Source organism: Tupaia chinensis, unplaced genomic scaffold (assembly GCF_000334495.1).
Source record: "Tupaia chinensis unplaced genomic scaffold, TupChi_1.0 Scaffold000263_1, whole genome shotgun sequence".
NCBI classification, from domain to species: Eukaryota; Metazoa; Chordata; class Mammalia; order Scandentia; family Tupaiidae; genus Tupaia; species Tupaia belangeri.
In genome coordinates this window covers 412,705-424,377 of record NW_006159743.1, presented here as the reverse complement: position 1 = coordinate 424,377, position 11,673 = coordinate 412,705, and the positions used below count along the sequence as shown (strand labels likewise).

At 35.9% G+C, this 11,673-nt stretch overlaps 1 protein-coding gene across 1 annotated transcript in view; it reads right to left on the bottom strand.

The window, feature by feature from the left end:
- COL24A1 (collagen type XXIV alpha 1 chain) overlaps nt 1-11,673 on the bottom strand; it is a 322,594-nt gene that overhangs the window by 74,525 nt on the left and 236,396 nt on the right. Inside the window, exons 45-46 of the mRNA XM_006149476.1 lie at nt 5,134-5,187; nt 3,422-3,529 (exon numbers count right to left, since the gene is read on the bottom strand). Coding sequence (XP_006149538.1) covers nt 3,422-3,529; nt 5,134-5,187 — 162 coding nt within the window. The remainder of the gene's footprint in view (nt 1-3,421; nt 3,530-5,133; nt 5,188-11,673) is intronic.

The window sequence follows — 11,673 nt, the reverse complement described above, 5'->3', positions numbered from 1 at the left end:
ACCGCTCTTGGAAAACACTGGGGAAACTCTGGGAGACATTGGGGTAGGGAAGGACTTCTTAAGTAAGACCCCCCAAAGCACAGTCGATAATCCCCAAAATAGACAAGTGGGATTACATCAGACTAAGAAGTTTCTACATGGCAAAGACACAGTAATTAGTGTGAATACACAGCCCTCAGAATGGGAAAATATTTTTGTAAATTATGTGTCAGATAAGGGATTTATAACCAGAATTCACAAGGAACTCAAGCAGCTGTTCTGAAAAAAGATGATCAATCCTATTAAAAGATGGGAGAATGAGTTGGAAAAACCACTCTCTAAAGATGACATCTGAATAGCTAAAATTAGGCATATGAAAAATTGCTCAACATCCCTCATTGTAAGGGAAATGCAGATCCAAACAACAATGAGATAACCACCTAACCCCAGTCAGAATGACTAAGATTAAAAAAAAAAAAACAAAAAAACCCCAAAAAAACAAAACACCAGTAAGTGCTGGCGGGGGTGTGGTGAAAGGGGAACTCTTTTACACTGCTGGTGGGAATGTAAATTGGTCCAGCCACTGTGGAGAACAATTTGGAGATTCCTCAAAAATCTACAAATAGAACTACCATATGATCCAGCAATCACACTCCTGGGTATCTACCCAAAGGACAAAAGAATACTTAATCAGAAAAGTGCTTGGACATCGATGTTTATTGTGGCACTATTCACAATTGCTAAGTCATGGAAACAACCCTAATGCCCACGAACAGATGAATGGATAGAAAAACTGTGGCACATATACTCTATGGAATACTATTCCCAAACCCTGGCTTTTGACAGGAAGTGGATGAATATGGAGGATTTACTGTTGAATGAAGCAAGCCAGGCTTTGAAGGAGAGGCACTGTATGTCCCCACTTAATATATACCGAGTGTCTGCACTTCATGACTGAAAATAATTGACTAAAGGATATAGAAACACAGTATACAGATGCAAATACCAGATATAGTATGTGTGAAAGAGGTGGGTCTGAGGAAAGACATTTAGAAGAAAAATAGGGAGGCAAAGCATTGATGGCACAAAGAAATTTGGTCTTATTTGTTGAAGATATTTTGTAGTTTTATCAACTGTACTAGGGAGGGAGAAATGTTCATCTGTTGAAATATCCATTTTGTAAGCCAAATAATAATGTGATTGAATGTATAAAAGAAAATGAAATTAAAAATAAAAAAAGAGGGACCAGCAGTTAGCATAATGGCTATGTTGCTGGACTCCCATGTAGTCGACCGCGGTTCGTGTCCTGGACCCGGTGGCTTAAAATTCACACCGGGCACGAGTGTGTGCGTGCCCAAGATACCAGAGGAGACTGGAGGAGAAGGGACTGCGGCGTGGCCATCCCCCCTGGGGGGTTATTTCTCAATTTCTCATTTTTTTGTCTCTGTCTGTCTAGCGAGTGCACGCGCCCTACAGCAAAAACCTCTTCAAAAAAAAAAAAGAAAAAAAGAAATCCTGAACCTTAAAAAAAAAGAAAAAAGAAAGAAAATGTCAGCTTTATTTCTAGCAAAAGAAAAAATTCAGTTGCCACATTGTAGTTTTTATACAAGAGAAAATGGTTCATAATTTTATAATCTAAATAAATGTTTTCATTGCATGGCGTTTTCAATCTTTCTTTAGGAGGGCCTTCAGGTATCACATATTGCCAGAAAAAAGTTGTTTGTCTGAAGGAATCATTAAATGACCTGATGCAAAAATTAACTGATGACTTTGATGTGTCACTAATATTCCAATGAATATCTCACATATTGAATATCTAAAATTCTTATTCAAATACATATATACATACATATCTAAAATTCTTATTCAAATACATTCATATCTGGAATGAATACCTGCATTGGCAGTATTTTAGCTAGAACACAAATAATATCCAATTTCTATTAATTAAGTGATCAATAACTTGATTATAATCTAATAAAGTAATTAAATAAGTTTATTTGCTAATATTAGTATTTACAATTCACTTTTTAGCCTTATAAACATCTACATACATACCACTTCATGATTAAACTGTGTGTAGCAATAAGAAATATATTTGTAAATGTTGTTTCTTTTGTTTAAACTCCCAAAATCTCATTCAAAGCAAAAGAAAATACTCACTATAACATTTCCCAGTAGTACTTTATCCAAAAAAATATAGGCTGTCAGTCAAATTCAGTGGGTTTTATTTACTGCTGTATTTTTAAAATTTCATAGTCTCATTTTAAGACTATTATTTAGTGATCCTGATCAGCACCATAAAGATGAAGGCCCAGTGCCTGATCTCCCTTTGCGATGAGGACTTTCAATAGAAATCTTCTAACCAGCTAATAAAATACTTATTTTCATTAAAAACATCAGCCTGGCTGTCATAGTTTTCTAGGTCTTACTCTGATGCTCTTATGTTCTGACCCATTTCCTCCAATACAAATAAAAAACATGTTAAGACTCTTTAAAAATATTCTTCTTTTCAGATAGACTCTGACTAGATATCTAGTTCTGAAATAATTAAATTCATTAGGTTATAGTTTTTTTAAATAAATGACTTAACTCACTATACATAGTGAAGGAATGTTAATTTGGATTTGAATCTAGGTATAGAACCATGCTAGATTTGAATAAACAGGGTTGATTTTTTATTTAAGTCAAGAAAATAAAATCAATAGACAACTATATCTAAATATAGAACTGTAAAAAGGTAAATATTACTGGGTTCTTGAAAGTATATAGTTAATTCTTCCGCTGTTGAGTGAAAATAGACTCTAGATTAACAAAAATATCTGGACTAGGATGACAATAGGGAAGGAATGAGGGGGAAATGTATAAGGGAAGGAAAAAAATCTAATTTAAAATTTCTGATTTTATGATTTTTCTAAAATACAACATTTAAATAAATATAAGAAATTTGTATAAAGTGAGTGTAAATCTGTATCATTGCATTTCAAGTAGGCCAACACAGAAAAAATAGCCATATAATTCCCATAAAACACTGAGGCTGTAAAAGTAGAGAAAATGATTTTTGGCAGCACGTACCTTGAGTTACTGCCAAGGTCCAAATGTTCCAAAGGTAGCTTAAAACACTTGATGAACTCAAAAGCACAGCCAGGATATAGCCCTGATGTTTTGCACCATTATAGTTGTTCTTTATAAGTTTGCAGATGTATAAAAATGGCATAAACTATAAATATTATGGGTTATTATAAATAAAATATCCAAGAGAATGTACCCATTGACATTCCTTGGGAAATCTAAATATCATTCCAAAATAACTATTAAAGAAATGATTGACTTAATTTGAGCCAATGACAAAGCTAAGAAAAATAGCCAACATATCTATGGTTTAGCAAGGAGACTCTTACGGAAAAGAAATTAAGAGCAAAGAGATATTTATATTACTCACAGGAAGTCCCTGCTTTCCTGGTAGCCCAAGTTTTCCAGGGTTTCCTGAAATGCCATCTGCTCCTTGGAATCCATGCATGCCTTTTAGCCCAGGTAGGCCTGGAAGTCCCTTGATAATAATAAAAAAATAAATTGCTTGGATTATAAAGATGCTGGATAAATATGTAAATGACAAATATCTTTATATTACTGGGAGTGTGGGGGAGTTTAAATTTTTGTACTCTGTCTTGGGACAAATATTCCTCTGTCTCCTAGATTCCTTAATGTTTACTAATTGAAATGAACAGATAGCCCTCTTTTTAACTTATTTCTTCCAAAAGAGAGCAAGACCCTCTGTTAGAGTCTTTATGGTATAGTCTACCCAGACTCAGCCACCCAGACTCAGTCACCCAGGGTCACTGGCACATGTTTTTGTGTGCAGACTGTCCAGGAAGGCCTCATGATATGAAACCTGGGGTCTTCCCATGTGTCTTCAGCACTGTGGAGCATTACATTACTGCTGTGCACCTGTAGCTGGTTAATAAGTTCCATACATAGGGGAAACCCTATAATACAGTGATTAAGTGCTAGACAGAGGACACTGAGTCCCATATGGCTGTCCAGAGTTTGAGTCCTATTTCTAGTGGCTTGAAAAACATGGTAGGCTCACACACATGTGCCCAAGATCCTAGAAGGATGTAGAAGTGGAAAAGGATGTAGAAAAGGACTGTGGCATGAACGGGCCTTGTTTTCTCTCCCTCTCTCTCTCTCATGCACATGTGCCTCCTGGCATTAAAAAAAAAGTCCTCTAAACAAAACTGTCAAGGTAATCTGCAATTTACAGTGTAAACTTTGGGTTTTTAATGTAAATTCTTCGGTATTTCTCATTTTGCCAGTTCAGGCTTTAACCAGCTGTGGTAAAAAAGATCAAACTATATGTAATCTGTCAGTTTAGGATATAACATTTTCCACCATTGGCAAAACCTTGTGTCGTGCTATATTTCCAAGAAGTAAATTATGGCTCTTTTGCTGCTACTTTGAATCAGTTAATTATATGACCAAAGAAAGCTTTGAACATTTTGTTTCTACTCTTGGGCAACTGGAGTTTATCTGTAGGGAATCTTTGATTTTATTGTGCTTAAAATTTATGTTCGTTTTCTCTACTCTTTTTGAACCAACACAGGCCACCCAAAGCAGGTATCTAAAACTTGGCTAGAGGAAACTTTGCTTATAGCTGACAGCTTGTCAACACATACTCGCCTGGCCAACGAGGAAACTGATAGCTAAGGTAAAACTAATCTTCATTTAAATTTTTTCTAAGATTTTCTATTCTATTTCTCAGGAGAATAAGAGGCTGAGTTCTCCAATTAAAATCCACCTCATGTCTTTCTAATTATGCTTGAGATCTCTGTCCTTTGTTACTATCCTTTTAGTCATTACTCCAAGTTCCCAATTTTCTAGGAGTTTATGATCAGAGAGATGTATGAGTCTAAAGATGGCTCCATTATGCAGAAAAATTGCATCCTGCAATTGCAGGGACTTTTATTTAAACAGCAAGTTTGGGTTTGAGTAAATGGTCATATTTTGTTCCCTCTGTATTCCAGCATGGATTAAATTTTTTTAAGACAATCTAATTTACCCAACATGACATAATTGGCCCCAAACTTTTCTGTTTGCTAAAGTTGTCAATTTTATTTAGAAAAACAAGAAAGATAAAAGTGACCTGTTACTTACAGGAATCCCAGGTTTCCCAGAAGGACCAGGAGCTCCTTTTTTCCCTTGAGGGCCCTAGAAATGGGAGGCACAATTATCAATGTACTATAATAAACTCACTTAAACCGAAGCCATCGAAAAGAACACTGAGCTCTAGATGAGAGAGGGAGTAGACTATTGGGATTGCCCCTTAACTTCCTTGGGCATCACTTGTTTCTCCTGAAAAATCAGAGATTTTGAGTGGATCATCTATGAAATTCCTTCTAGCACCAAATTTTATGATTTAAGAACTTAAATCATAGTTCTTAAAGGAAATGGAATAGATTATTTTAATAAATGTCCCCTTTTAGGTAGAACTAAAAATGTCCATTATCAGATAGACCTTTTGTCTCCTCTTGAAAGTGGCTAAATAATTCAGTTAAATTTTACCGAGCATCATGTCTTGGGGAATCTGCTTGGTGCTAGAAATGCAAAGGCAGAAGTTCTTGCTGGCAAAGCCCAGACAATGTGAGACATGAACCCACAGCCTAAAGTGCTCTTCTCTGGAAGAACAGAGAAGAGCATATTTGCAAATCAAGGAAAGGATGTTTATTTCCCATGGAACTGTTTGTTTTACCATGTGTGAGATGTTTCAAATCATAATTGATTCAGCAGTAACTGGTCTGCCAGGATAGTTAGGAACTTTGCCTTTGCAAATCATGCCATTGTTCTGATGATATCCTAAAATTATTTGAAGAAGAAAAATGTGAAAAAAGAGTGACCCAGTTCACAAATAAGAAAAAGAATTCTATTATCATTGCCAGGCACATTTCTCAGAAATCATCAAAAGTTCTCACAAACAGCATAATTTCATCACAATAGGATGTTAAGTTATTCAAATCTGAAGACAAATTGTGCCAAAAATTCAATTTACCAATGACAAAAAAACCTCCAAAAGATATTGCATCTTCTAAAAATGACTTAAATATTTTAAAAAAGGTATTATGTATGTTGTTAGAGAGAAAAAGTATTTTTTTGTACAAGATAAAAAAAGTATATGAATTGTGACAATATACAAATATGTTAACTAATGTTCTTTTCTTCATGGGATTTCTTTCTTCTACAAGGAGACAGATCTGTTTTAGAGTTTTCCTTTTTCCTTTTTGTTTTTAGGAGATTTTTCTTTTTTTGGCCTTCAAGTGCATGCACTCATCAGAGAGAGAGAGAGAGACAGAAACAGTGAGAGAAAAAGTGAGAAATCACCCCCAAGGGGGGATGGCCGCCCCCAAATCCCTTCTCCTCTATTCTCCTCCTGGGATCTTGGGCATGCATGCACATGTGCCTGGTGTGGTTTCCAAGCCACTGGGTCCGGAACTCAAACTGCAGTCGGCCATGTGGGAGTTCAATGACGTAATCACTACACCATGTACTGGCACCAAGTTTTCATTTTCAATATAGACTTTTCTTTGGCATAGGAATTTCAAGATAATCCAGTGAAACTATAGTGGGAGTAACAGGTCAAGAAAAATATACTTTCAGTTTCAAAATCAAAATAAGATAAATATAAAAGCCAGATGTTGAATACTAAAAGTCTGTCTTTGAGGGCTGGTCCAGTAGCGTAGTTAAGTGGTAAGCACTGTGGAGGGAGCCAGATCCCACATGACTGACCTTGGTTGGCTTGGAAAACATGCCTGGCATGTGTGTGCATGTGCCCAGGATCCTGATGGGAAGGAGGAATGGAGGAAAGGAGACTGAAGCGTGCATGTGCCCAGGATCCTGATGGGAAGGAGGCATGGAGGAAAGGAGACTGAAGTATGACAAGGCCCCATTGAGGTGTGGTGGGGGGAGTGTTTTCTCTCTCGCTTTTTGGCATTAAAAAAAAAAAGTCTGTGAGTATCAAAAATCAAGGTTATAAAGGACTCAAGTTATAGCATTTATGCCATAAAGAACAAATTTAAAAGAACATAATGTAATGTCAGAGAGAATTTTTCTTAAATAAAGGGGTATAAAGATCTTTAAGTTGGGGATTGGGAAGAGGAAAAGCAGAAAAGAAGCAAGACCCAGACACTGACAGAGATCTCCAAGATGAGCCCTTTTCCCCATCCTGCCCTCAAGCCCTATAGCAGTTGAAGATAATACTCTCAGGTTTGGGGAGCTGGACAGAGAGATGATATCTAGGGAGACTAAAGATTAAAGAAGTCCACAAAAAGACACTAAGTGTCACCATTAAAGCAGAAAATTCTGAATAATACATCTAAAACAGTGTGCTTAAGAAAATCCCTCTGAAGCCCTAAAACACTCAGTATGGTACAGGGGTGGGGGGGATGGGGGGTGGTGGTGGGGCAGCATAATGCTATTTCCAAGTGGTCAGGAATAGAAGCATTTGCTCTGAGGCCCCTAGCTGAGGAGACCTTGTACCTGGATGAGAAAACAGCTTACATAACAGTTTACCTAACAGCTTACATAACAACATAAAGAACCAAGGTAAATGCCACATGGAAAGATGATGGCACCTGGGGGCTAAAGGGGATGATGGACGGTTCAGTGAATGCAGGTGTGAACAGATAATAACTGAAGACTAAACTCACTCATCCTGGATGTAACTGCAAACTTAAGAACAGTGTGAATGGGAAAAATGTGAATGAAATGCAGAATGTCTGTGTGGATGGAATTAAAGGCAGTCAATTGATTTGATTTCTACCCTTTCCACTAACATGTAGGATGGGCATTGAGGACAGATGTTAAATTCTGTCGTAAAAAAATATAAAGTTTCATTTTTAATTTACTATCCATGTATGAGAGTGTCTTGTTTCAAACATTCAACTTACAAAACAGAGATTCACATATTATCACAAATAAGTTCTGTTTTGGGGTGACCAGTCTCTTATGCTTTATTTTAGAAGAGTTAATATTATCTACTGAAATCTTCATCTATGGGCCTATCATTATGAAAACTAGAAAGTTATTCTGACTTGGATTGGCATCAGGAAGCAGTTCACAACAGAATAACACTTAAAGAACATTATGAAAAAAATTTTAAAGTATATTTTACTAATTATAGTAGGACAACTATGGCAAAATCTATCTAGAGAAGACTAGAAGTATTTAGCGAATAATGAGACTATGGTCTCTTCTAAATGTTCAACTCTGGAGAGATTTCCTTACTACAACACTGTTACCATAACCTTAAAAGAAAGTAGGCCAGCTAGAAAAACCATATCTTAACAATGGAGGCTTTAAACACAAAGATCACCAATGTGTGGAATAGTGTTACTTGCTATGGACTAAATGTATGACCTCATAATTCATATGTTGAAACCCTAATCCCAATTGTAACGCCTACTGGTAGTAGAAGGTGGGGGTCTTTCAGAGGTAATGAAGTCATGACTGTAGAGTCCTCACGAATGGTGTTAGTGCTCTCATTAAAGAGACCCCAGAAACCCTCTGGCCCTCCATCTGCCAAGTGACGATACATTGAAAAGTTGGCAGTCTGCAACAGGGAGAAAGAATTTGACCATGCTGGCACCACGGTCTATAATTTCAGTCTCTAGAACTGTAAGATATAAATTTATGTTGTTTATGAGCTACCTAGTCTATGGTACTTTGTTACATCAAGACAGTACATTGGTTGAATCTGTGAATTAAAAAAAAAAATCTCAAAGTTGGAATGACTTGACAGTCTTATAAACGAAATAAGAGCTAAAAATTACTAAACATTAATCTTACACAGAGGTGGTCTGTTCAGTAGGAAATTACAGATTGGGCCAAAGGCAAAGAAAATATGTCTCATATAAGTGTTAGTAGATGATTAATTGAGTTGGTACCATGAGAAGGAAAAAAGTCACTTCTTAACCAATCCCCAAAATTAAAGTATAATTAAAGGTAGACTTATTCTATGCTACTTTCAAACTTAGCTTACCCATATTATTTTATTTAAATATAAATACCTTATAAATCAATGAGCAGACTTTTCTGTTCTTATAATAAGAAAAGCAAATGAATTTTATATGTAGTTTTTAGGGTGTATGTAAAATTATGCTTTCTCTTTTACCTGGCTAGCATTGAAAATACATAAAGCAACCCATTTGGAATCAAATACATTTTACGTTCTGTTCATCAGGTCTGTAACAGTTCATAGACTATTAAAGAATGTAGTTAATTCTTTTCATTAGGGACTTTTTTTTTTTTTAAGCGTTTTTTTGCCATAGGGTGCATGCGTTTGCTGGAGAGACAGAGAGAAACAGAGAAACAGAAAGCAAGAAATCACCTTCCAGAGGACGTGGCCACACCGCAATCCCTTCTCCTCCATTCTTCCCACATGATCTTGGACATGTGCACACATGTGCCTGGCATGAGTCTCAAGTCACCTGGTCTGGGACTTGAACCATGGTCAAATATGAGGGAGTCCAATGATGTAACCATTATGCTATCTGCTGGTCCCTAGAGACTTTTTAAAAATGTGCCATTTTAGTCAAAACCCTTACTTGTTTGCTTTTTTGTTTAAATGAGGTTGAAAGACAGTTATCTCAAAACTTTGCTAGCTTTAACTTCAAAAGTGTAGCTCTATAAAACAAATGTAGATTTATAGAGTTAAGCAAGAATTCCTTTTTCTTTTTTTAAAATTCATTCACTAAAACCTGGAATTTTGTTTTGGGAGAAAAACAAGATTTTTGGCTTGAATCTAGGTCTTTGAACGCCATTTAGAGCAGTACACTCACATTTGCAGTACAAACGTCTTAAAAAACATTGATTCTGAAATTGGTTTTGACTTGCTCTGACTTTTTCTTTATAGTTTCCCACAGTCTCATGCTTAAAAAATTAGTTAGTTAAATTAAATTAATCACACTTTACTGAATTTATGAAAGATCTCAAAAAAATACAAGACTGTTGTATAATAATGGGAGTCAGGAAATATATTTCCATCGTTGCTTCTGTTGCTAATAATTAACTCTGTGCTTTTAGGTAACTCATAATCTGTCTAGGACTTAATTTTTTTCATGTGAAAAATGAGAGCATTGTCCAGATTTTAAAGGATCATTTTCAAATATAAAAAACAAATTTAAGCTTTGCAAAAACAAGATGGCAGCAATTGGACAGGACCCATCTAGCCACCAAAGGAGTCCATGGTGAATAATACATAGTCAACAGTTATACTGTAGAAATTAAGACACTATTTAAATTATTTTTTTAATTGCCAGGGGACATGTGTGTTATCTAGAGAGAGAAAGACAGGCAGAGAGTGAGGAAGAAAACACCCACCATGGTCTTACTGCAATCACGTTTTCATTTCTCCATCCAGCCAGGATTTGGGTTATATATGCACCCTCACCTGGTTTGTTTTCTAGGCTATGTGGGCTGGGATTTGAATCAATATAGTTCAGCCATGTGGAATCAAACTTTCTGAACCACTAGGTAATGGGGCCCACTCCATACTATATTAAATTTTAAGAGATTTTTTGTGCTTTTTAACTGCCTCTGTGTGTGTGTGTGTGTGTGTGTGTGTGTGTGTGTGTGCAAGAGAATAAGAGAATCCCCCAGTGGGGCTTGGTCATGCTTTATTTTCTCCTCCTCTATTTTCCCATCTCATTAGGGTTTTGGACATGAATATGCATGTACCTACCATTGTTTTTCAAGTCACTGGGACCAGGATTCAAACCACAATTGGCCATGTAGGATAAAACCTTCTATGCATAGGACTTAACTGCTGTGCTATCAACTGGCCCTTGGGTTATGTGCCAGCACTGCCCAAGGTAGGAATGAACTAGTTCTCTTGATTTATACATAATTTAAATAATGACTCCTCAGCACTGTTCTGCTCCAGCACCCAGAGAGAGAAGGGAGAGGCAGTTGTCTAGTAAGAGGGTTTGATTTTCATTGACATAATTTAACACATACTAATCAGCACCAGAAAAATTTCTCCTTCCTGAGATATGTCAAAAATGAAAAAGAAAACATTGCAAATATGAAAGTATAAATTGTAAAAGAGTAGACATTTTAAGAGATATGTCAAAAATGAAAAAGAAAACATTGTAAATATGAAAGTATCAATTGTAAAAGAGTAGGCATTTTAGGATTAAGCCTTGGACAGCACTAACATTCTTAGACACTTGATGCAAATACAAGAAAGAAACATAACAGTACTAGCAGTATTCCAGGTTCACAGTTTTCTCTACAATTTTTTTCAAATTTGGATATTAAAAATTGTAAGTGAACTAAGGCAACTATTTTCTTTCTGTTTTTTTTTCTTGTTCAAGCATGCGTTCAATGGGATATTTTTATATATTACTTATTAATTTTTATTTCTTAAACCTTATAGGACATTACTAAGTGGATGCCTAGACTATTCCAAATGGTTTCTAGGTGAGTGAACACCTATTTTATAGATCTGACTCAACCCCATTTTATCACTTACTGCCCACAAGTAGGAAACACAAGTATGGTGAAGACTGCTTAACAAATTGGAAAACATACGATCTCAGATTTATTACTTTTAATCCATTCTCACCTAGTTTACTATTAAATTACAGAATATTTTCTTAAGTCAGTTGCTATGTAAGGCTAAAGCAATATCTTTCCATACAC